This window comes from Stomoxys calcitrans, chromosome 1 (genome assembly GCF_963082655.1).
Source record: "Stomoxys calcitrans chromosome 1, idStoCalc2.1, whole genome shotgun sequence".
NCBI classification, from domain to species: Eukaryota; Metazoa; Arthropoda; class Insecta; order Diptera; family Muscidae; genus Stomoxys; species Stomoxys calcitrans.
In genome coordinates, this window is record NC_081552.1 from 93,386,862 (window position 1) to 93,412,384 (window position 25,523).

Below are 25,523 nucleotides of genomic sequence, written 5' to 3' on the forward strand. Positions count from 1 at the left end.
ACAATTAAATAATATGTTGGACACCTGTGTAAAATTTCAGCCAATTCGTATAAAATTGCGCCCATTGGGGCTCACGAAGTAAAATAGAGAGAACGATTTATATGGGATCTGTATCGGGCTATAGACCGATTCAGACCATAATAAACACGTTTGTTGATGGTCATGAGAGGATCCATCGTACAAAATTTCAGGCATATCGGATAATAATTGCGACCTCTAGGGGTCAAGAAGTCAAGATCCCAGATCGGTTTATATGGCAGCTATATCAAAACATGGACCGATGTGAACCTTATTTGACAGTTGTTGAAAGTAAAAATAAAATACGTCATGCAAAATTTCAGCCAAATCGGATAGGAATTGCGCCCTCTTGAAGCTCAAGAAGTCAAATCCCCAGATCTGTTTATATGACAGCTATATCAGGTTATGGACCGATTTCAACCATATTTGGCACAGTTGTTGGATATCATAACGAAATACATCGTGCAAAAAATCATTCAAATCGGATAAGAATTGTGCCCTCTAGAGGCTCAAGAAGTCAAGACCCAAGATCGGTTTATATGGCAGCTACATCAGGTTATGGACCGATTTGAACTATACTTGGCACAGTTGTTGGACATCATAGCAGAACACGTCGTGCAAAATTTCATTCCAATCGGATAAGAATTGCGCACTCTAGAGGCTCAAGAAGTCAAGACCCAAGATCGGTTTATATGGCAGCTATATCAAAACATGGACCGATATGGCCCATTTACAATACCAACCGACCTACACTAATAAGAAGTATTTGTGCAAAATTTCAAGCGGCTAGCTTTACTCCTTCGGAAGTTAGCGTGCTTTCGACAGACAGACGGACGGACGGACGGACGGACGGACGGACAGACGGACGGACATGGCTAGATCGACATAAAATGTCGCGACGATCAAGAATATATATACTTTATGGGGTCTCAGACGAATATTTCGAGTAGTTACAAACAGAATGACGAAATTAGTATACCCCCCATCTTATGGTGGAGGGTATAAAAAATATTTAATACATTACTTTTTAGTTGCCAATGCAAATTTTGCCTATGAATATTCCACTAAGGAACAGGGGCAATCTTCTCACATTACAATGAGTGCAGTTCGATTCAAGTTTAAGCTCAATGATAAGGGGCCTCCTATTTATAGCCGAGTCCGAACGGCCGAATTTATTAAAATCTGTTTTGTTTACTTTTTTGGGCAAGCTAGTGCATGCTGAAAAGCGAATGGCTGCGTGTGAATTGGCGTGTAAACATGTATGTATAAAATCTCGTATTCAATTATCTGCTTATTTTCATTTTGATGGGCGGCTTAGTCAGTTGGTTTTGTTATGAGTTCGGGTTCGCATCGTTACAGCGTAAAGAAAAAAACAACACTGCAGAAAAAAAAATGTTAAAATAAGTTAAGTCCAGTGAAGGTGCCAAGGAAACAATGATGATGATTTTAAGAGTTGAATTAAATGAAATGTTATTATTTAATTCACTATCGAATAACATTCTATTTCTGTCAAATTTAAAGCTTTGATGGCAGTAGGCACTATTTTTCAAAGTGTGTTTCCTGAAAAAGTATCCTACTTTTATCAAGATGTTACTACATTCTTCAATTATAAAGAATAACAAAAAAACTATTTAGAAGGTGAGTTCTTTTTTATTTATTTAAGTATATATTAATTTGAATTATTTATTTGTGCATTTATTTACTTTTCTATTCATCTATTGTTTTACTTATTTATGCATTTTTTAGTCATTTATTTCTTTGTATTTGTACATGTAAATAATGTCAATTAGTTAACTAAGTTATTTATTTTTTACTTATTTATTCTTCTTTATTTGTTAATTTATTTAATACTGTATTTATTTTCTATTCTTTTAGTAATTAATTTATTAATAACCTAATTACATATTTTATATTATTTTTATTTTCTTTTATTTTATTTTAGTTTGTTTTGTTTTATTTTACATAATTATATTTTAATTTATTTACTTTCTGTTTTCATTTTAGATATTCTAGGTAGGTAATCTTACCTCGGTTAATATTATTAAAACCACTGGCAAACATGGATTTTTGCAATAGATAAATATGCATTTTAGTGTTTGAGTGTAGAATTTGAATCTGATATCCAAATATGGGACCAAGTGTTTGGGGGCCGCCTCTCCCCAAAAACATCCCCCAAAGGGTACAAATTTACGACCATAGCCATATAGGGCTCAAATGAAAGGTCTTTGTGAGTAAAGCACAAATCTGATATCAATATTTGGGAAAAGTGTCTATGGGGCCACCCTACCCCCAAATAGTAAGTATTTGCTGACTTTTGCAATATGAGGCTTAAATAAGAGGGCTTTTAGAGTGGAACACGAAACCGATATATATTTTCAAGGCCAACTCACTGAGTGGCCGCCCATCCCCCAAAACACCCCCCAAGCCGGTCAAGTTTGCCGACTATGGAAATATGGGGCTCAAATTAAAGGTATTTGGAAGTAGACCACGTATCTGATATCAACATTAGGGACCAACTGTCTAGAGGACGTCCCACCACCATAACAACCCCCAAATAGGATGTATTTGCTCACCAAGACAATTGGGTCGTAAAGAGAGTGGAACTAAATATTTACAGTTTTTAGCGCCAATACCCTAAACCAGACATATTTGCTGACTTTTGCAATAAGGAGTTTAAATGAGATTAGAAAACGAATTTTATATCCAATTTTAAGGCCAATGGCAATATGGGGTTCAAATAAATGTGTATATAGATATATGAGAATAGAGCACGTTGCTGATATATTTTCCGGGCTTAGTGCTTGGGCGACCACCCCAATCCGCAAAACACCCCTAAATCGGCCATATTTACCGACCATGTCAATGTGGAGATTAAATGAAAGGTATTGAGGGGTTGAGCATGAATTGACACCCACTTTCGGGACCAAGTTTCTGGGGGTTAACCCCTTTTCCAAAATACCCCACAAGCATCAATTTTTTAGTGACCATCGCAAAATGGGGCTCAAATTAAGGTATTTGGGAGTAGAATACGAATTTGATATCCAAATTTAGGACCATGGGGTTAGGGAATCACCCCTTCCCCAAAACACCCCGCAAAGGGTAAAAAATTTTCGACCATACCAATATGTGGTATTTAAGATTAGAAAATGAATTTCACAACCTATTTTGTGCCATTTGTTTGGGGGACGCCTCATCGTGTAAACTCCCCTAAACCAATGGGAATATGGGGTTTAAATAAATGGTTTTTGAAAGAAGAGCACGATGCTGATATTTTTTCATGGCCAAGTGCCTGGGGGACCAATTCACCCCCGAAAACACCCCTAAATCAGATATCATGAGAGTAGCGGGCTGAAATAAAGTATTTTAAGAATGGAGTACACCTTACATCCAAACTTAAATTCGTAGACCAATAAAGATCATATGGGATTCGGACAAAGGCACTTATATTGTTAAATTGTTAGTCAAGCGATCTACTATTTTCTTAGCATGGTATTTCACTAAAAGCTCTTTAATTGTCGAAAATAAATATTCCAAGGAAACTTTTGTTCCATATAAAGAAAAAGAAGGCGCAGCGAAAAATAATGTAAAATATTTAATTAAGTAATAATAAATTGATTACTAAATAAATAAACAAATAAAAAAGAATACACAAATAATTTAATATACTATTTGATTTATAAATAAACAAGTAAAAGCGTGCTAAGTTCGGCCGGGCCGAATCTTATATACCCTCCACCATGGAACGCATTTGTCAGTTCTTTTCCCGGCATCTCTTCTTAGCAAAAAATGATATAGGAAAAAAAGAAAGAAAAATCTGCTATTAGAGCGATATCAAGATATGATCCGGTTTAGACCACAATTAAATTATATGTTGGAGACCTGTGTAAAATGTCAGCCAATTCGAATAAGAATTGCGCCCTTTGGGGGCTCAAAAATATAAAATAGAGAGATCGATTTATATGGGAGCTGTATCGGGCTATAGACCGATTCAGACCATAATAAACACGTATGTTGATGGTCATGAGGATCCGTCGTACAAAATTTCAGGCAAATCGGATAAGAATTGCGCTCTCTAGAGGCCCAAGAAGTCAAGACCCAAGATCGGTTTATATGGCAGCTACATCAGGTTATGGACCGATTTGACCCATACTTGGCAAAGTTGTTGGATATCATAACAAAACACGTGGTGCAAAATTTTATTCTAATCGGATAAGAATTGCGCACTCTAGAGCCTCAAGAAGTCAAGACCCAAGATCGGTTTATATGGCAGCTATATAAAAACATGGACCGATATGACCCATTTACAATACCAACCGACCTACACTAATAAGAAGTATTTGTGCAAAATTTCAAGCGGCTAGCTTTACTCCTTCGGAAGTTAGCGTGCTTTCCACAGACAGACGGACGGACGGACAGACGGACGGACATGGCTAGATCGACATAAAATTTCACGACGATCAAGAATATATATACTTTATGGGGTCTCAGACGAATATTTCGAGTAGTGACAATCAGAATGACGAAATTAGTATACCCCCCATCTTATGGTGGAGGTTATAAAAAATACATAAACAAAGCATCACCGTTTTTTCCAAATTCCGAATAGTCTGGTGCTCTATAAATTGTATTTGCAGCAACATTATTTTTGAGCGTTTTAAAAGTCAGTTGTCCTGGTTGGATTTTCCATTTTGGATTACATAAGCCTGGATTAACTATTGAATGAGTTGCTCCAGTGTCTAAAATAAATTTTAGATGATTCTTTACTAAAGGGTGATTTTTTTGAGGTTAGGATTTTCATGCATTAGTATTTGACAGATCACGTGGGATTTCAGACATGGTGTCAAAGAGAAAGATGCTCAGTATGCTTTGACATTTCATCATGAATAGACTTACTAACGAGCAACGCTTGCAAATCATTGAATTTTATTACCAAAATCAGTGTTCGGTTCGAAATGTGTTCATTCACCGTAACGTTGCGTCCAACAGCATCTTTGAAAAAATACGGTCCAATGATTCCACCAGCGTACAAACCACACCAAACAGTGCATTTTTCGGGATGCATGGGCAGTTCTTGAACGGCTTCTGGTTGCTCTTCACTCCAAATGCGGCAATTTTGCTTATTTACGTAGCCATTCAACCAGAAATGAGCCTCATCGCTGAACGGTGAATGAACACATTTCGAACCGAACACTGATTTTGGTAATAAAATTCAATGATTTGCAAGCGTTGCTCGTTAGTAAGTCTATTCATGATGAAATGTTGGTGATTGTTGTCATTGTGATTGAGTTGTTTTAAATGGGTTTCGTAGATTATATTTATATCCATTGCTTCTGGTTTTTTTCTTTGATAGTTGGGTGGTGTAAATTGTTTGTGATTTTGATACTGGTTATTATTTGAATATTTAGTGTTGTGGATAGTAATGATTATTTGGCTGCGTGTACTGACTTTTATATGGTTGATTATTGTTGTATTTTGTGTGGTTATTATTATAAAAATTGTGATTGTATTTTTTATATCGTTTTGTCCGCTATTCTGTAAATTATGTTGTTAGTTGTGGTTTTGGTATCATTTCGGTTTGTTTTCTTGTCCGTTAGTTTCTGGTCGAAATGTTTTGTCTGTATTATTGGAAAATAATCCATGTTTTGGTATACTATAGGCATAGCCTGATTGAAACAAAATGTACAAAGCACATTCCAATGAATCTTAATTTCTACAATTTAATATTGTTTTCATAGGTTCCGGGAGTTTCTCTTTAAATATATTTAAGCTGGTTTCATATTATTTTTAGCGCACTCGTTTGGACTCGGTTGCTGGACCTGAACCTTGGCTTGACAATTGTTTGTTATTTAGACTCCTTAGTCGTATTTTGATATCGTTATAAAATTCTACGCAATTTGTCTTGAATGTCGCTTTTCTTAGCTTGCCGTATTATTCTTTTAGACTGTGTCTTGCTCCGAAATTGTTATTTAGTATTTGTTTAATATCTCCCCATGTTTGGGCTTGGCAATTTATTTCGATGCCTTCTCTGGCCTTACCTTTTAGTTTAATTTTATTTTAATGTCAGAAAAAAGGTATTGAGAGGGTTCATCATAAACTCTAAGTAAAGGATGAACTCTATCAATTAAATTTATAAAGGTTTGCAAATCCCTATAGTCCCCGTGGAACTCTGGGAGGTTTCCTAGGTAATTTAGTGGATTTATTGGCTCCAACGACTTATCATCTTCCACGCATGCCCTACACATGCTATCACTTGCCGCACCGATTTTACATAAGTGAGCTCGTAGTTCTACGTGTCCCGTCATGATACCAATAGCTATACTGACCTCCTTCTTACTTCCTTTCAGTAATAGCATCGTCTTCTCACGATCTGGATCCCCATAGGATTTTCGCCGTCCTACCGACTGTTTCGCCCACGCCCTTTATTCCGACTGCGTCGACTCGGAACGCTTCTGGTTAACCAAGTTTATTGACACCACTTACCTGGCCTTCACTGCCAAATCATCCGCCCTTTCATTCCCCCTTACTCCGTTATACGATGCAGATAATGCCATCCTCGGAAAATTGTTTACGTTAAAAAAGTCAATCAAAAATATATGGTCTTCTCTCCAATTCCCAGAACTCGTCCTTATGGTGATTGTTATGTCTTCTTTTCTGCAATCACCAGAACTCGTCCTTCAGCTGTTTGTTATGCCGCCTTTTCTAGCGTAAAATTGTTGGAGGTGTTGAAAAAGTTTTCTTTTTTTTTGTTTTTTTTATTTAGTTTCTTTATAGTGTCACTTTTTTTTAAGAATTTCGTCGAGTGTATATATGAACTTCTTTTTGTCGTAAAATTGTTGGAGGTGTAGGAAAAAAATTTCTTTTTTTTGGTTTTTTTATTTCGCGGAATGGTTTATTTTACCGAGTGAGGATATTATCGAATAATAATCTTTTCAAACTCTAGGGAGGTTCTATTTGTATAGATCCTTGCACTTCTTGTTCCACGATTAAACGTTGATACATCACTCTTTGTTGTGTATTTCGCGGATCCGACCGACTGCGCCACTTTTCCGATTTCTTTATAATAAAAACAAATAAAAGCCTGCTAAGTTCGGCCGGGCCGAATTTTATATACCCTCCACCATGGATCGCATTTGTCGAGTTCTTTCCCCAGCATCTCTTCTTAGGCGATATTAAGATATGGCCCGGTTTGGACCACAATTAAATTATATGTTGGAGACCCGTATAAAATGTCAGCCAATTCGAATAAGAATTGCGCCCTTTGGGGGCTCAAGAAGTATCGGGCTATAGACCGATTCAGACCATAATAAAAACCTATGTTGATGGTCATGAGAGGATCCGTAGTACAAAATTTCAGGCAAGTCGGATAATAATTGCGACCTCTAGAGGCTCAAGAAATCAAGATCCCAGATCGATTTATATGGCAGCTATATCAGGTTATTAACAGATCTGAACCTTATTTGACACAGTTGTTGAAAGTAAGAATAAAATACGTCATGCATAATTTCAGCCAAATCGGATAGGAATTGCGCCCTCTAGAAGCTCAAGAAGTCAAGTCCCCAGATCTGTTTATATGAGAGCTATATCAGGTTATGAACCGATTTGAACTATACTCGGCACCGTTGTTGGATATCATAGCAAAATACTTCGTGCAAAAATTCAGTCAAATCGGAAGAGAATTGCACCCTCTACAGGATCAAGAAGTCAAGACCCAAGATCGGTTTATATGGCAGCTATATCAAAACATGTACCGATATAGCCCATTTACAATACCAATCGACCTACACTAATAAGAAGTATTTGTGCAAAACTTCAAGCGGCTAGCTTTACGCCTTCGAAAGTTAGCGTGCTTTCGACAGACAGACGGACGGACGGATATGGCTAGTTCGACTTTAAATGTCACGATCGGTCCATAACCTGATATAGCTCCCATATAAACTGATTTTGGGTCTTGACTTCTTGATCCTCTAGAGGGCGCAATTCTCATCCAATTTGAAATTTTGCACATAGTGCTTTGATATCGCTTCCAAAAACTGTGCGAAGTATGGTTCAAATCGGTCCATAACCTGATATAGCTGCCATATAAACCGATCTTGGTTCTTGACTTCTTGAGCTTTTAGAAGGCGCAATTCCTATCCGAGTTGGCACAGATTTTGTACAAAGGCTTCTCCCATGGCCTTCAACATACGTGTGTACTATGGTCTGAATCGTTCTATAGCTTGACACAGCTCCCATATAAACCGATCTCCCGATTTTGTTTCTTGAGCCCCGAATCGTACTATAACTTGATATAGCTCCACCTCCTCCTCCGTCCAAATTCATTATTCTTTGTTTGTCTAAAAAGAGATACTGCGCAAAGAACACGACAGATGCGATCCATGGTGGAGGGTTTAAAAGATTCGGCCCGGCCGAACTTAGCACGCTCTTACTTGTTTATTTTCAAAATTGGACAATAAATAACCTGTAAGAGCTAAGCTTGGTGTTAATATATGATTTTTGATGGACCGATGTGTAGGCAATATGAGTTTTGATGTAAAATATTTGCTTAGGTAATATTGGCAATATGAGTTTTCACACAAGCGTAACTACAATATAACGTAATATGACCAACATAGGTGTAGCTATAACAACTCTCCTCTCGAAATAGCTGACTGCCCGCGGCCGCATTTGAAGCTTCTCCATATAAATAAGCAGCTGGTGCCCACAGTTTTCTGGTACACTTCTGGTTTTTAATCAAAAAACTGCAAACTGTGTTCTATTGTAACAGCTTATTACGAAGTGTTCTTAAGCCTCTGATACAGATGGAAAATGTATCTGATTTGCCTATAATCTTCAGATTATGTAAAGATACAATTCTGTAAAATTTCAACGCAATTTGTAGATATTACGATGTCCTGTATACGAGACAAGAGGCACAATTCTTGTTATAGAAACATTGTCCAAATCATGATATTTCCACCGACATGTTTGGCGGTTTATACGGCATACTTGGGGTTTCTGTGGCTTCTAGTTACATGATATACACCTACTCGGGCTATTGAAAATAGTAATTCTCCGATTGCTGGTTTTAATAGCCTTCACCATAAGATGGGTTATACTAAGTTCGTCATTTCGTACCTCATAATTATCGTCTAAGACCTTATAAAGTATATTTATACTTGGTTGTCATGACATTTTAAATCGATCTAGTCATATCCGTCTGTCGAAAGCACGCTAACTTTCGAAGGAGTAAAGCTAGGCGCTTAAAGTTTTGCACAAATACTTCTTAGTTTAGGTCGGTAAGGGTTGTTAATGGGCCAAATCGGTCTATGCTAGATACAGCCCCCATATAAACCGATCTGTGGGCGATAGTGAGCGCAATTCTTATCCAATTTGACTGAAATTTTGCACGTGACATGATCTCCAACTGTGCCAAGAATGGTTCTAATCGCTTCGTAACCGATCTCCCGATTATACAATACTTCTTGAACCTCTCTTTTGCATATCTCGCTTTGGTATGACTTCCAACAACTGTACCAAGCAGGAGGGCTCAAGTATTACTCGATTTGGCCAAAATTCTGCAGGTGGTATTTTTCTATGACTTCTAAAGCCCTTGACAAGTACGGTCCATATCAGTCAATAACTTGGTATAGCTCATATATATTTGAACAATGCGTTAGGTTCGGCCAGGCCGAACTTTGAATACCCTCCACCTCGGGTATATATGTAAACCACCTTTCGTCATAAACCGGTGAACAATGCATAATTTATTCCCCCATAGAAGCTTTATCGAAATATGCTTCGATTTTGACCAATTTCAACACGGATATTGAGTGGTCTAATAAGTACAAGCCATTGTTTAATTTTTTAAAACAAAATATTGGTCTTTTTGGTAGCCATATCCAAATATAGACCGATTTAAACCATATACGACACGGATGTCGAAAAGCCTTATATAAGTCACTGTGTCAAATTTCAGCGAAATCAGATTGTAAATGTGCTTTTTATGGTACTAAACTTTAAATAGAGAGATCGGTCAATATGGCAGCTATATCCAACCCTAAACCGATCTGGGCCAAATTGAAGTCCGATGTCGAAGGGCCTAACACAACTCACTGTCCCAAATTTCGGCGTAATCGGACAACAAATGCGCCTTTTATGGGCCTAAGGCCTTCAATCGATAGATCGGTCCATATGGCAACTATATCCAAATCTGGACTGATCTGTGCCAAATTAAAGAAAGATGTCGAAGGGCCTAACAGAGCTCTTTGTCTCAAATTTTGCCAAAATCGGGCAATAAATGTGCCTTTTATGGACCCAAGACCTTAAATTGAGAGACCGGTCTATATGGCAGCTCTATCCAAATCTGCACCGATCAGGGCCAAACATAAGAAAGATGTCGGGTGGCCTAACACAACTCACTGTCCCAAATTTCAGTAAAATCGGATAATAAATAAGCCATATCGGCCTATATCAGGATATAGTCCGATATGGTCCATCTTCGAGCTTAACCTGCTTATGGAGAAAAAAAGGATCTGCAAAGTTTCAGCTCAATATCTCAATTTTTAAAGACTGTAGCGTGATTTCAACAGACAGAGGGACATACCGACGGTCACGGCTAGATCGTCTTAGATTTTTACGACGATCATGACTATATATATTTATAGGGTCGAAAATGGATATTTCGACTATATATATTCATTTTCTCATTCCGTGTACATTCATTTTGTTATTCCGTGTTGCAAACGGATAATGAACGGAAAATGAATATACCCCTCTCCTTCGGTGGTGGGTATAAAAAGTCATTGAAAGAACTTGACAAATGCGATATATAAGATTCGGCCGACCGATCTTTTGGTAACTCAGAATATTTTGTAAAATTTTTTATTATTTCTTATTCTTTGTATATAAACTTGATCTTATTTTCTCATAAAATCGGACTAAAGTTATATATAGCCGCTATATAAGCCTAAAAGTACTTTTTTTTCATGCGATTTCAATAAAATTTGAAGCATTTTTCATCCAATTTCGATGAAACTTGGCACAGTGAGTTTTGGTAGTTCCCTTCCCATTCCTGTGACATGTGGTCCAGAATGGACCATATTTGGACCTAGCTGCCATATAGATCGATCTTCCGATATAGAGTGTTGAGCCTATGAACCTAATACGATTTCGATGAAATTTAGCAGAGTTAGTTCTGGTAGACATATACACATTTTTGTTGAATATGGTCCAGATCGGACCATACATTGATATAGCTGCCATATAGACCGACCGACCGATCTCCCGATATAGAGTATTAAGGCCATAAAAGATCCATTTATTACCCAATTTCGATGAAATTTGGGACAATGAGTTATCCATTTTGACCGCTGTTTGAATTTCATATGAAATTCTCTTCAAAGAAACATTTCTTTTGTTGAAAAATTTATGTAGCATTTTATGAAATTGGTTTAATCTTTATGTCAAATACGCTCGTTTATTTTAATTTTCTTTTTGCGGAGATTCGTATGCGATTAGTTCTTGCAAGACTTCAATGTCAAATTAAAAGGCTTCCATTTTCGCACAACTCTATTATAGTTTTGTATTATGGTCTGTTGTATTCGTTATGCTATAAATAAAACAAACAAGTAAAAGCGTGCTAAGTTCGGCCGGGCCGAATCTTACATACCCTCCACCATGGATCGCATTTGTCGAGTTCATCTCCCGGCATCTCTTCTTAGGCAAAAAAGGATATAAGAAAAGATTTGCTCTGCTATTAGAGCGATATCAAGATATGGTCCTGTATAAAATTTCAGCCAATTCGAAAAAGAATTGCGCCCTTTGGGGGCTCAAGAAGTACAATAGAGAGATCGATTTATATGGGAGCTGTATCGGGCTATAAACCGATTCAAACCATAATAAACACGCATGTTGATGGTAATGAGAAATCCGTACAAAATTTCAGGCAAATCGGATAATAATTGCGCACTCTAGAGGCTCAAGAAATCAAGACCTAAGATCGGTTTATATGGCAGCTATATCAGGTTATGAACCTATTTGAACTTTATTTGACACAGTTGTTGAAAGTAAGAATAAAATACTTCATGAAAATTGTCAACCAAATCGGATAGGAATTGCGCCCTCTAGAAGCTCAAGAAGTCAAGACCCAAGATTGGTTTATATGACAGCTATATCAGGTTATGGACCGATTTGAACCATACTTCGCACAGTTATTGGATATCATAACAAAACACGTCGTGCAAAATTTCATTTCATTCCAATCGGATAAGAATTGCGCACTCTAGAGGCTCAAGAAGTCAAGACCCAAGATCGGTTTATATGGCAGCTATATCAGGTTATGGACCGATTTGAACAATACTTAGCTCAGTTGTTGGATATTATAACCAGAGATGGTCCGTAAGACGATTTTTTAGGTTTCCGACTGTCAAAAAGTTGTCAAAGTCGAAAACGTCGTATATTTGTATAAAACATAGAAAAAGTCGCAAACGTCATAAACCTTAATAATTCAGTGTAAAAGTTTGATTTTTAACAAATATTACTGTCACTTATTTGTTGTATATAGAAGAGTTTATATGTAAAAAAATTTCGCAATAAAAGAAATATTAAGTTTTTTTTTTTTAATTTTTGCATTTACATTTTTCACACAATAAATTGGAAATATACGCAAATTTCAAGTCAATTTATAAAGTAACGTTTAAGAATTTTTTTGTGAAGCAAAAAATCAATAAGTTATTAGTTTTCATCAATTATATTTAGAAATTGCAATTATTTTGTATCCTTTTGCAAAATTATTTGCTTCTCCCGTTTTAATTTGCTTTTTGAAAGCTGTTGTAAACGACATATGTTAAAAATGCATGACATCTGAGGAAGTGTCAAGTGAAACGGTACATGGAGTGTTAATACTTATGCCAAAATTTTTAGTTAATCAGATCAAAAATTCGACATATTTTCGTTCGAATTTTTTTTCTGTCAGAAACCTAGTTTTTTGGCTAGGTTTGCGACGTTTTCGACGTATGTAATATACGTCGGAAATGTATGTCATATACGTCACTGTTTCTGACAGGCCATCTCTGATTATAACAAAACACGTCGTGCAAAATTTCATTCCAATCGGATAAGAATTGCGCACTCTAGAGGCTCAAGAAGTCAAGACCCAAGATCGGTTTATATGGCAGCTATATCAAAACATGGACCGATATGGCCAATTTACAATACCAACCGACCTACACTAACGGACGGACGGACGGACGGACAGACGGACGGACATGGCAAGATCGACATAAAATGTCGCGACGATCAAGAATATATATACTTTATGGGGTCTCAGACGAATATTTCGAGTAGTTACAAACAGAATGACGAAATTAGTATACCCCCCATCTTATGGTGGAGGGTATAAAAATTAAGTTTTTTGCTTGTTAGCGCGAAGATTATTAAATTTCACAATTTGTGTGTTTCTCTTCCGAGACGAGCTCAATGATCTGAGATTTTTCTTTGCAAATGGAAAAGGAAAGCCAGAGATACCAACGCTAAGGGACGCGTATCGTCTTTGGTTAGAAGAGACTTTTCAACCATATTAGGTGTGATGGCTTCAAGGGCCGTGCGTTAGTATGTTATATTTAAATCGTCTTTATTTCGAAAACGCCTCTATGATACAATTACCACATTAACCACGTTCGACAACCCTGTCTATTAGTTGAATTTTTCCACCCAATGCATGTGTTTTCATGTAATGAAAGAATTTATTTTTGCAACAATTACACCACTTCCATGGTGTTCATGATTCTGTTCATTTGTTGGAAGTTGTATTGATGGCTTCGATCGCTGGACAAATCCCGGCCGGGCTCTGCCGAATTTTTCCTTTTCTATCTGCAAAAATCTCCGATTATTGAACTCGTCTTGAAAGAGAAACAAACAAATTGTGATAACAAAAAATTATTCATGGGAGTTGTTGGTTTTGCACATTTAAGTTCCTATGTTGGTATTTGTTTGCGGCTATCGAAGCATTTTTGCAATTAAAATGTTTTTGGTGTTACAATAATAGAAAGGTCTTTTTATAGGAGGCGAAGCTGCTAAAGGAGTTACAATAAACGAAGTTTGTTACGTTCAATAAAACTACGTTTATGGCTAACGTTTGATATATTGGAGCGAAACGTTCCACGGTTACAATAAAAGAAAAACTTCGTGTTACAAGTATTTTGATTGTCGTAAAAAAGTCCCAACAGTTTTATTTGTTTTGCATGTAAATAGACCTACCGTTCATTTTTACGCCATTGACATTGTTCACAAAATTTTACCAAAATACTGCCAAAACCCAATATGTAGAGAAATATGGGAACCCTGTTATCAAACTACAAGCACATTTTTATTACAAGTAACGGTATTTCTTCAAATAAAATAAACTCAGAATCTTTCTTATGATATATTTCATTTTGCTATAATAAATATAAAAGTTTAGTAAGAATATATTTGATACTAGCTGACACGGACCCGCTCCGCTGCGCCTTCTTTTACTTTATATGGAACAAAATTTTCCAATGAATATTAATTTTCGATATAGTGCTCTTCTTTCAAATACCATTTATTTAAACCCCATATTGCCATTGGTTTAGGGGAGTTTACACGATGAGGCGTCCCCCAAACACATGGGCCCAAAATTAGTTACTAAGTTACTAATCTCAAATACCTTTCATTTGAGCCACATATTGGCATGGCCGAGAAATTTTTTTTCCTTTGTCGGTGTTTTGGGAAATTGGTGATGCCCTAAATACATGGATATCAAATTCTACTCCCAAATACCTTTATTTGAGCCCCATATTGCAATGATCAGTAAATAATTGCTGTTTGTAGGGTATTTTGGGAAAGCAGTAGACCCCCAGAAAATTGGTCAAGAAAGTGGGTATCAATTCTTGCTCTACCCCCAATACCTTTCATTTAAGCTCCATATTGACATGGTCGGTAAATATGGCTGATTTAGGGGTGTTTTGAGGATTGGGGTGGTCCCCCAAGCACTAAGCCCGGAAAATATATCAGCAACGTGCTCTATTCTCATATAACTATAACATTTATTTGAAACCCATATTGCCATTGGCCTCAAAATTAGATATCAAATTAATTTTTTAATCTCATTTAAACTCCTTTTTGCAAAAGTCAGCAAATATGTACGGTTTGGAGTACTGGTCCTAAAAACTATAAATATTAAGTTCCACCCTCTTTAAAACCCAAATTGGCTTGGTGAGCAAATACGTCCAATGGGAGGTTGTTATGGTGGTGGGACGTCCGTTAGACAGTTGGTCCCTAATGTTGATATCGTGGTCTACTTCCAAATACCTTTAATTTGAGCCCCATATTTCCATAGTCGGTAAACATGACCGGCTTGGGGGGTGTTTTGGGGGATGGGCGGCTACTCAGTGAGTTGGCTTTGAAAATATATATAGTGTTAAAAAGACGACTCGCACTTATTGAGGATTGAAAAGACACTGACTTTATTTTGAAACAATTCTTTCTTATTTTCTATCTTACAGCCTATTTCTTAATCTATCTACATTCTAGGAATCCTTATGTGCTATCTATCGAGTAATTGAAGAGGCATGTCATATGGCTGCGACCTTCTGAAATGGTTTTAGCCTGCGTGCATATGTCTGGAGTGGGTCATAAAACCTTTATTATCTCTTTGCGTTATAATATGCCGCAGACAACAAACATAAATTTTCCATTGGGAAATTTCCATAATTTCAATCCTATTAAAACCTTCTGTAAACTGAAACCCTATGACGATAGCAAGCATTTGTTTATTAAGGCTATACTTATTCTAATAGTTGAGGAAAATATGTTTGAGAAATTCAAACATTTTGCGCGGCGCCAAAGTGAATAGTTGTATTCCGTCTAGACTTCCTGCATCTCCTTATTGAACATGTCATCGCTACTAGGCTGGCCCCCAGGATTAACAGCAGAGATAAGTGGCTTGAGATGTGTTGAAACTTAAGACCGTTTAGCTGAAGTTCAGTGGCATCGATCGTCCTCAACTGGGACTCTATGTCAGCTATTCTTGCCGAGTGATTTACTACCATAGAGCTTAAGGGCTTCACGGAAAAATTAGATATCCGGCTGACGTCCGTAAAAAAATGCGATCTGTCCTCTGCTATTCGTTTGGATTCAAGGTTGAATGGGGTTGATATTGTAGCTCCTTGTACTCTTAGTGTACATCCTGGCTTCAAGGTAATGACGCCCTGCATTGGCAACTGGATTATTTGTTGTGATTCTTTCTGACAAGACACGTGAGCGGTGGTTTGCTGAAATGCTTTGAACAGCCAACTATTATCTGCATGAAGCTTTGTCCATAGTAATTCTAATCTCGTTTCAATGAAATGACAATTAGGCGTCGTCAAGGGCTTAAGGGGATACACTTCGCAGGAATGGTCCTTTGCATCTATCCAAGCCCAATTTCCTTCGCAAATATACTCATCTTCCGCATACAACTGACACGCATTCAGATCAGCTTGAGTCATTACATGGTATGCGTCTATGTCAAAATTGTAGATTATATAATGCCCTGTGAGCTGGGCCATAAATTTGTCTCCATGCAGCAGGACAGGTAGAGGGATTATTCGATGTAATTGAGATGTATGCTGTGGGAACAATGGAATTTTGGCTGCAACTACAAGCTTGTCGTCAATTAACGCAGCATTCGCGGAAAAAAGCTTGTATACTGCTCTAATTTGCTCGTATTTCTTCCCGGGGAATTTCAAGTGATCAGGCATATGTTCTCTTATCCTTGACATCTCAGCTTGAAGTTGCATTGGCGTAATTAGGGAAGGATTGAGTTTTCCATGATTAATATCGATAAGCAGGTCTATCATACTCGACTGCACTCTCTCATTCTCGCGGATTATCGAGTCCAAATCCTTGGTAACCATAAAAAACCTGATTGACTCTCTGTAAACGAAGTATGACTCCTTCATAACCTCCGTGATGTTATTCATCTGGTCTCCGATCTTCTTGAAGTTGTTATTTACGTCTTCCATTGTAGTACGCAATATGTTAACTCCACGACAGTTGCTTGCCTTTGCATCATGAATTTTAGGTTATATTGATTTTCTAGCAAGTTGCGCATATCTTCTTCCAACTGTTTCCGATCTTCCGCGTCCATGATTCCGAATAAAACGTGCTGGAGAGAGCCTATAAATTCCAATGGAGCTCGTTTCGCCCTCCTTGTAGACCTCAGGAACAGAAACTCATTTGTGTCTTGAAAGCTTCGGACTAGTCTCCCCGTTGTGTTTAGAATATTGTCACACTGAGCTTCAAATGTTTGCAGTTTATCGCATAGTGGCATCATAGTTTTTAGTACTTTATCGCATTTATTCAGGGATTCAAAAAAAGGAAGCATATTAAAAATAATGATCTTGTTCCATTTCGAAGCAATGACATTTACTGATCCCATATGGTCTAAGTACACCACTGCTGTCTCCTGAAGCTCGGTGATGTTGGTTAGGTTATTTGCTGCCGTAGATCTTAAGTGTGGTAGAACAAGCAGCAAAAGCATCGCGTAGCTTACCAGATTACTACAACGTTTTCGGCTAGAACTACCGCTTGTCGGTATTTCCTTTGATTTTACTCCCTCCAACGGACACAACTTATTCATGGGCCTCCTTATCAACCCAGTTTGGGTTTTAATAGTGGCGACTCTCACCAGCCCATCCGGTCCTGGATGGACATCTTCAACTTTGCCTAGCGGCCAACGCCCCGGATGTGTCTCCTCATTTTTCACTATAACCACTTGTCCCCTCTGCAGATTATCCATTTGCCTCTTCCATTTGTATAACTGTTGAAGTGATTCTAAGTATGCTGACTTCCACTGTTTCCAAAAGCAATTTTTCATCTTTTGCAGTTGTTTCCACCTGTCAAGTGCTGTCACTTTGTCCTCGTTGGGAGTTTCGGGGCAGCTTATCAACGGCCTACTAATTAGAAAATGGCCTGGAGTCAGGACTTCGATGTCATCAGCGCACTCATCCATGTTATAAAGTGGCCTAGAATTCAAAACCGCTTCAATCTGATATAAAAGCGTAGACATTTCCTCAAATGTCAATTTACTTTCGCCGATGACCATGTAAATGGTATTTCATGGACTTTACCGCCGCTTCCTATATCCCTCCAAAGTGAGGACTTGCTGGTGGAATGAAATGCCACTGCAATTTCTCCATTGCTAGTATTGGTGCAAGTTTATTGTTTTCCTTTATGGCCATTTGGAAATCTCTATCCAGATGTTTCAGCGCTCCCACAAAATTTGTCCCATTGTCTGAGTAAATATGGCTGCTTTTACCTCTTCTGGCAAATAAACGTTTAAGCGCCGCGAGAAAAGCCTGTGATGTCAAGCTGCTCACGGCGTCCAAATGTATTGCTTTTGTCGTCATACAGATGAATACTGCAATGTATCCCTTAACATAAATTATAGCAGCATATGCTCTTTCCGAGGCATCCGCAAACCCACGCTATTGTGCACCAGTTGAGCCAGAAACTTGCAACCAGCGAGGTATTCTAATCGATGTCAAAGCATTTAATTTATCAGTGAATCCAATCCACTGCCTCGTCAAGTAATCTTCTAACTGGTTATCCCATCCGATCTCCATCACCCACAGTTGTTGAATAAATAGCTTCGTTGTTATTGTCACTGGAGTAAGCCATCCTAAGGGGTCGAATATTCTGGCCAAATAGGACAGAGCTTTTCGTTTAGTTATATCATGGCCTTCAAATTTTTGTGTTGAAAACCCGAAAGTATCATATGCTGGATACCATTGCAGCCCTAATGTTTTAAGACATTCATCCTCTTCTATGCGCAACACATTCACTCTCTGTTCATTTATTCCCTTCAGAATATCCTTGTTATTTGAAATCCATTTTCTTAGTTTGAATCCATATTTCACCAAATGTATGTTAACTTTTTCCTGAATCTCCTTGCACCTTGTGATTGTATCCGCTCCCGTGAATAAGTCGTCCATGTAGAAATCGTTTTTGATTATGTTGCCAATTGTATCGTCATCACACCTATCTCCAATTTCGGCTAAAGTCCTTAAAGCGAGGAACGGTGCACATGCTGTACCGTACGTCACTGTTGTCAATTTGTAATTTTCGACCGGTTGGTCGTGGCTAGATCTCCACAAAACATATTGATGGTCTTGGTCATCCTCATGCACCCAAATTTGGCGGTACATCTTTTCCATGTCTGCGCTTATAACGAACTGGTGTTTTCGCCACTTTGTAAGTATATCAAAAATGTCTTTCTGTAACCTTGGCCCGGAGTACAGAATGTCATTTAAGCTCTTTCCATTTGATGTCTTTGAAGATGCATCAAACACGACTCTCAGTTTCGTGGTTAAACTGCTTTCCCGTACGACCGCTTGGTGAGGAAGATAATATTTTCCCCCCATTTTCGCCTTAACTCTCACCATATGCCCCATAGCAATGTATTCTTCCATAAACTGGTCATATGCTGCTTTGAGCTCCGAGTTGTTACATAACTTCTTCTCAATATTCAGGAATCGTGCCATGGCTCTTCTATATGAGTCTCCCAATTCAATATCTTCCTTGAACGGAAGTCGCACTATGAAACGTCCATCACTCGCTGTCGATGTTGTGGACTCATAATTCACCAAGCAAGAATCGCCTTTTTCCGCTTCGTGGTCGTCTTTCACTTCTTCAATTTCCTAAAATCGTTCCAAAGTAGTGGTAGCTGCCATTCTTTCACTGCTTCGCTTCTTCGACCCAGACAATATCCATCCTAGCTTCGTCTTCTGGGCTAAAATCCGATCTTTCTTGTAAATGCCATGCTGAAGGATTTCTTGGTAGATGTCACTTCCAATAAGTACATCGATGCGGTCTGACGACGTAAAGTCGGGATCTTCAAGCATAAAATTACGCCATTTATTTATTCTATACTCACATTTTGAATACTTTTGCACGGAAGCCAATTCCGGAAGTGCGACTGCCTCTATGTTGACCACATAATCACTCAGAAACCGGGGCTTAACTTCCATGAATACTTTCGATTTGGCTTTTCCGACGACTACTCCGCCAAGTCCATGCAAAGTTACATCCGTCTTAACCTTCGGTAGTTGTAGAATTTGTACAGCTTCCTCGCTGATCGACGAAGTTTGTGCGCAGGAATCTATTAATGCTATCAATGTTATGAACTCGTTTTGCCTCGACTTCACTCGTATCTGCGCAGTTGCAATTAAAACATGATGACTCTCATTTATTGTAGTCGATTTGCCGCTTGTTGCCGATTTAATCATGTGTAGGCTGGTATGGTGTCTCCCGTTGCATATAAAGCAATTCATTCTGCTTCCACATTTTTTTGCGGCATGGTGATTCAAACAGTTACTGCACAGCTCGTTCTTTTTGACCCATGCTACCCCCTCCTTGATAGCTAACTTCTTATACTCTTGACAATGATAAATGTTGTTGCCAACGCTCTCACAATAACCACATTTTACGTGACTGTCGTAGTCTTTCGCTGCTGTTGCTGCTTCAACGTCGAATTGCCTTCTTGATGTGCTGCTTTCATCCGCAGTCCAAAGTGTCTTTAAAGTTTGATAACGTTGTTCTAAAAACTTAAGTATATCGCCGATCTCCTGAATTTCTGTAGACCTTTTCGTTGTTTGCTCATACTGTAGACGTGTCTCCTTATCCAATTTTCTAAATATGATGTGCGCCAAAATTGGATATGCATCTCCCAGTTTCAAATTCATGGCTTTTATCCCCTCTATACACTCTATAGATGTATCCAGTAATTGTTTGATGCTGAGCGCCGATGTCCCATTCACATTTAGTTGATCTAATAGTTTGTCTAAATAATGGGTGAATAAATTCCTTTTGTTGTCGTACCTTTGACATAAAGTTTGTAAAGCAGTTTCATAGCCAGTGCGTGTCAATGGCATGTTTTGCACCAGCTGCAGTGCATCCCCTTTCAGCGCAGACTTCAAACGAAAAAGCTTTTCTTGGTATGAAGAACTTTCATCATCATGAACCAAAGTACGGAATAGCTCATAGAAAGTATTCCAATCTTCGAGACGCCCACTGAACTCCGGAATTCTTATCTTCTCCATTATAACGGACTTTCTTTCTGCTGCTTCCAAGGAAATCGACTTTTCCATTATTCTCACTTGTTCCACATTAAGTGACTTTTCCTTCTTTCCTTCTTTCGTACAATTTTTGTAAATAGTACTTATCTCTTAAGTTTTCTCCTTGCTTTATCATCACATTCAATGCTTCCAAGTTAACATCAAAAGCAGTTTGCAGTGAAGTCATGTGACTGCTGTCCTTATCTCTTGTTAGCTCGTCCATCGCCATTAATTTCGATGATGATGTAGCTCTATCTAAACCACTTTGTTTTTTTCTAGTTTCCATCTCTACGTCTGCTTCCAGATCATTATTGTTCAAGAGCTCCAGTATGTTCTCTTTCAACGTCTGTGTTTGATCGTACACATTGGTGACGAAATAATCGTCGTTCTCACATTTTTCACCTTTTTTGCTGAGTGTCTCGTCATACACCTGAAACTTGGCCCATAGCTCTTCCGCCTTTTTAATCGCGCCAGATATCATTTGAACACGATATCCTCTTCCCTCTGCTGTGCTCTGCATTCCCTTTAGTTCCTTGATTATAGCTATTTGGGCTTTGTATAACTCCTCACGGCTTGGCATTTTGAGTTTTTTTTTTTTTTTTGTAGTTTTGGTAGAAGTAGTAGTTGGTATTAGTTTGTTTGTAGAGTTGTAGGATTTCTACTTAGTTCACTAATATTTCAAAGGTTCGAAGGACCAAAATGTTAAAAAGACGACTCGCACTTATTGAGGATTGAAAAGACACTGACTTTATTTTGAAACAATTCTTTCTTACTTTCTATCTTACAGCCTATTTCTTAATCTATCTACATTCTAGGAATCCTTATGTGCTATCTATCGAGTAATTGAAGAGGCATGTCATATGGCTGCGACCTTCTGAAATGGTTTTAGCCTGCGTGCATATGTCTGGAGTGGGTCATAAAACCTTTATTATCTCTTTGCGTTATAATATGCCGCAGACAACAAACATAAATTTTCCATTGGGAAATTTCCATAATTTCAATCCTATTAAAACCTTCTGTAAACTGAAACCCTATGACGATAGCAAGCATTTGTTTATTAAGGCTATACTTATTCTAATAGTTGAGGAAAATATGTTTGAGAAATTCAAACATATAGGATTCGTGTTCTACTCTAAAAACCCACTTATTTGAGCCTTATATTGCAATAGTCAGCAAATACTTCCTATTTGGGTGGTGTTGTGGGGGTGGGGTGGCCCCATAGACACTTTTTCTGAATATTGATATCAGATTCGTGCTTTACTCCCAAAGACTTTTCATTTGAGCCCCATATTGGTATAGTCGTAAATTTGTCCCCTTGGGGGATGTTTTTGGGGAGAGGCGGCCCCCATACACTTGGTCCCATATTTGGATATCAGATTCGAATTCTACAGATTCTTAAATACCTTTTAGTTAAGCCCCATATTCCAATGATCAGTAAATAAGTCCTGTTTGGGGGGTGTTTTGGGGAAGGGGTGGACCCCAAGATACGTGGCCCCACATTTGGATATTAGATTCGTATTCTACTCGCAATTACCTTTCATTTGAGTTCCATATTGCCATGGTCGGTAAATATGAATATATATTTTGGGGTGGTCCCCCTAACACTTGGTCCGACAATTGGATATCAAATAGGTTTTCTTATCCTTAATACCTTTCCTTCGAGTCTCATATTGTCGTGATCGGTCTAAATATATGTTTGGTAGGTTTTAGTGTGGGTCGGCCCCCCTAGGTACCCCATCCGAAATTTGGATACCAAATTTTTATTTTTAGAATACTATATGAGAGCACACAAAATTTTGCTTAAATCGCACTACCCATCTCCGAGATCTGGCATTTCTGAAAATTATGGTAAGGGGAGGGTGAAAGGTGGTTTACCCGAGGTGGTGGGTATCCAAAGTTCGGCCCGGCCGAACTTAACGTACTTGTTTTTAAATCATATATTGCCATATTAAACTATTTTCTGTGGTAAAAAACAGTCTATATATTTGGTGCGGTGGCGATAGTTCTTACCGTGTAAAACTCTTGAACAAAAAAGTGTTGCCAACACGTCGTTTGGTCTCGTCTATCGGTGAGCTAAAAATGGTTGCAACCTTATCGTTAAGGTTTGCAACTCCTATGGTGGCCTACACATTAATTAAATCACACAGTGACACGTTAGGTCATTATAATTGATCGACTGTTTTGGGGTGAGGTTGTCCGCTAGATATATGAGCAGAATAATGATATCAGATTCGCATTACTCAACCTTATAGCTCTAATTTAACCTCATATTGTCATGATTGGTGTATACAGCCGTTTGGTGGAGGGTATTTAAATATATGAGGGTTGTGCGCCACACTGCCGCTTGAGAACAAATTTTAATGACGCACTCAACTCAAAAAAATCTGTCACTTGATTCCCCATCTATCACTTGATAGCTGACCCGGGCCCGCTCCGCTGGAATAACTATTTTCGACAATTAAAGAGCTTTTAGTGAAATACCATGCTACGTCTATAGCAAACAGTTTAACAATATAAGTGCCTTTATCTGAATCCCATATGATCTTTATTGGTCTACGAATTTAAGTTTGGATGTTAGGTGTACTCCATTCTTAAAATACTTTGTTACAGCCCGATATCCTCATGATATCTGATTAAGGGGTGTTTTCGGGGTGGTCCCCCTGACACTTGGCCCTGAAAAAATATCAGCATCGTGCTATTCTCTCAAATACCATTTTTTCAAACCCCATATTACCACTGGTTTTGAGGAGAGTTTACAGGATAAGACGTCCCCCAAACACATGGTCGCAAAATAGGTTATCAAATTCGTTTTCTAATCTCAAATAACTTCCATTTGAATGTGGTAGATCCCAGAAAATTGGTCCCGAAAGTGAGTATCAATTCTTGCTCTACCCCCAATACCTTTCATTTAAGCTCCACATTGACGTGGTCGGTAAATAGGCCCGATTTAGGGGTGATTTGGGGATTGGGGTGGTCCCCCAAGCACTCAACCCGGAAAATATATCAGCAACGTGCTCTATTCTCATATATATGCAAATTGCAAATTTTGCCCATGAACATTCCATTAAGAACAAGGGCAAACTTCTCACATATCAATGAGTGCAGTCCGATTCAAGTTTAAGCTCAATGATAAGGGGCGTCTTTTTTATAGCCGAGTCCGAACGGCGTGCCACAGTGCGACACCTCTTTGGAGAGAAGTTTTACATGGCATATTACCTCACAAATGTTGGCAGCATTAGAAGAAAAATTTTTTGATGGTCTCCCGAGGATTCGAACCCAGGCGTTCAGCGTCATAGGCGGACATGCTAACATACGTGTTGTAACGTGAAGACACTTCTTGATTTGTTTTATGTGAATAACCTCGACAACGTTCTTCTGCATGATCAAATTTCAGTTCCTTTGTTTTTCTCGGCATGACCTTATATAACTTCAATATTACGGTGTAAGGGGAACAAATATATACTTTTCGGGATTTTAGATGTTTGGATTATATTGTAGTAACTTGGAATAGAAATTTCTCCAAAAAAAAACTGGAGTGGTTTGTATGGTATTACTTTTGTTGATCGGCAACTTGATTCCTCCAGGCTAATTTATTTGAGCTTTACAATTCGACAGTTTCTCTTGAGACCACGACAGCAAGTACAAATAGTAAACCTGGTTTAACTCTTCGGTTAAAACATGTATATATGATAGATATCGGGCATATTGATAATGATCACAATCGGTGTACGCGGGTGACACGATATCCAGGACTTTGATGGCTGACAAAGGTGTGCCGCAAGGTTCAATTAAAGGCCCACTACTTTTCACAATGTACGCGAATGATCTCCTTCTTCAATTACGTCATGGTCGGATGCACATGTATGCAGATGACGTAGAAATCTTTTTGAGCTGTCATCTGTATGACATAGACCAGCGCATACTTGAACTTAACGAAGACCTCTCCAGTCTAAATGCATAGTAATACATAGGAATAAGAGATTTGTTCTGCAGGATGTTGAGATACTGGTAAATCGCAAGAAAGTGGCTTTGGCTTCCAGTGCCAAAAATCTTGGCGTAGTTTTCAATAGTACGCTAAGCTGGTCAGACCATATCAATAGTATAGTTGTTTAGACATACGCGAAGCTGCGAGTACTGTGGTTGACTCCTAGCTATACACCGCTGAACATACACTGTCTTCTGGCGAAGTCTCTCTTGGTTCCAGGTTTGTTGTACGGATGTGAGCTTTTTGCGCATTGTGATGCTGGGAGTCGGCGAAAACTTACCGTAGCATACAACAGCATAATACGTAATGTTTATGGTTTAAGAAGGACTGAACATGTCACGCAATTTGCTAGTTCTCTATATGGATGGCATCTGCTTCGATTCTCTTCTTAATTTGACAGCTCTGCAGTTCTTGCACAAGAAAAT

The 25,523-nt window shown here is 38.3% G+C and overlaps 1 protein-coding gene across 3 annotated transcripts in view; it reads left to right on the forward strand.

The window, feature by feature from the left end:
- LOC106093356 (uncharacterized) overlaps positions 1–25,523 on the forward strand; it is a 163,965-nt gene that overhangs the window by 68,437 nt on the left and 70,005 nt on the right. The window contains exon 1 of one of the 3 annotated variants that reach the window (XM_059360398.1): positions 1,200–1,277. The exons of the other annotated variants lie outside the window; for them this stretch is intronic. Coding sequence (XP_059216381.1) covers positions 1,248–1,277 — 30 coding nt within the window. The 5' untranslated portion in view covers positions 1,200–1,247. Of the gene's footprint in view, positions 1–1,199; positions 1,278–25,523 lie in introns of those variants that run through there. 3 annotated transcript variants of the gene reach the window in all.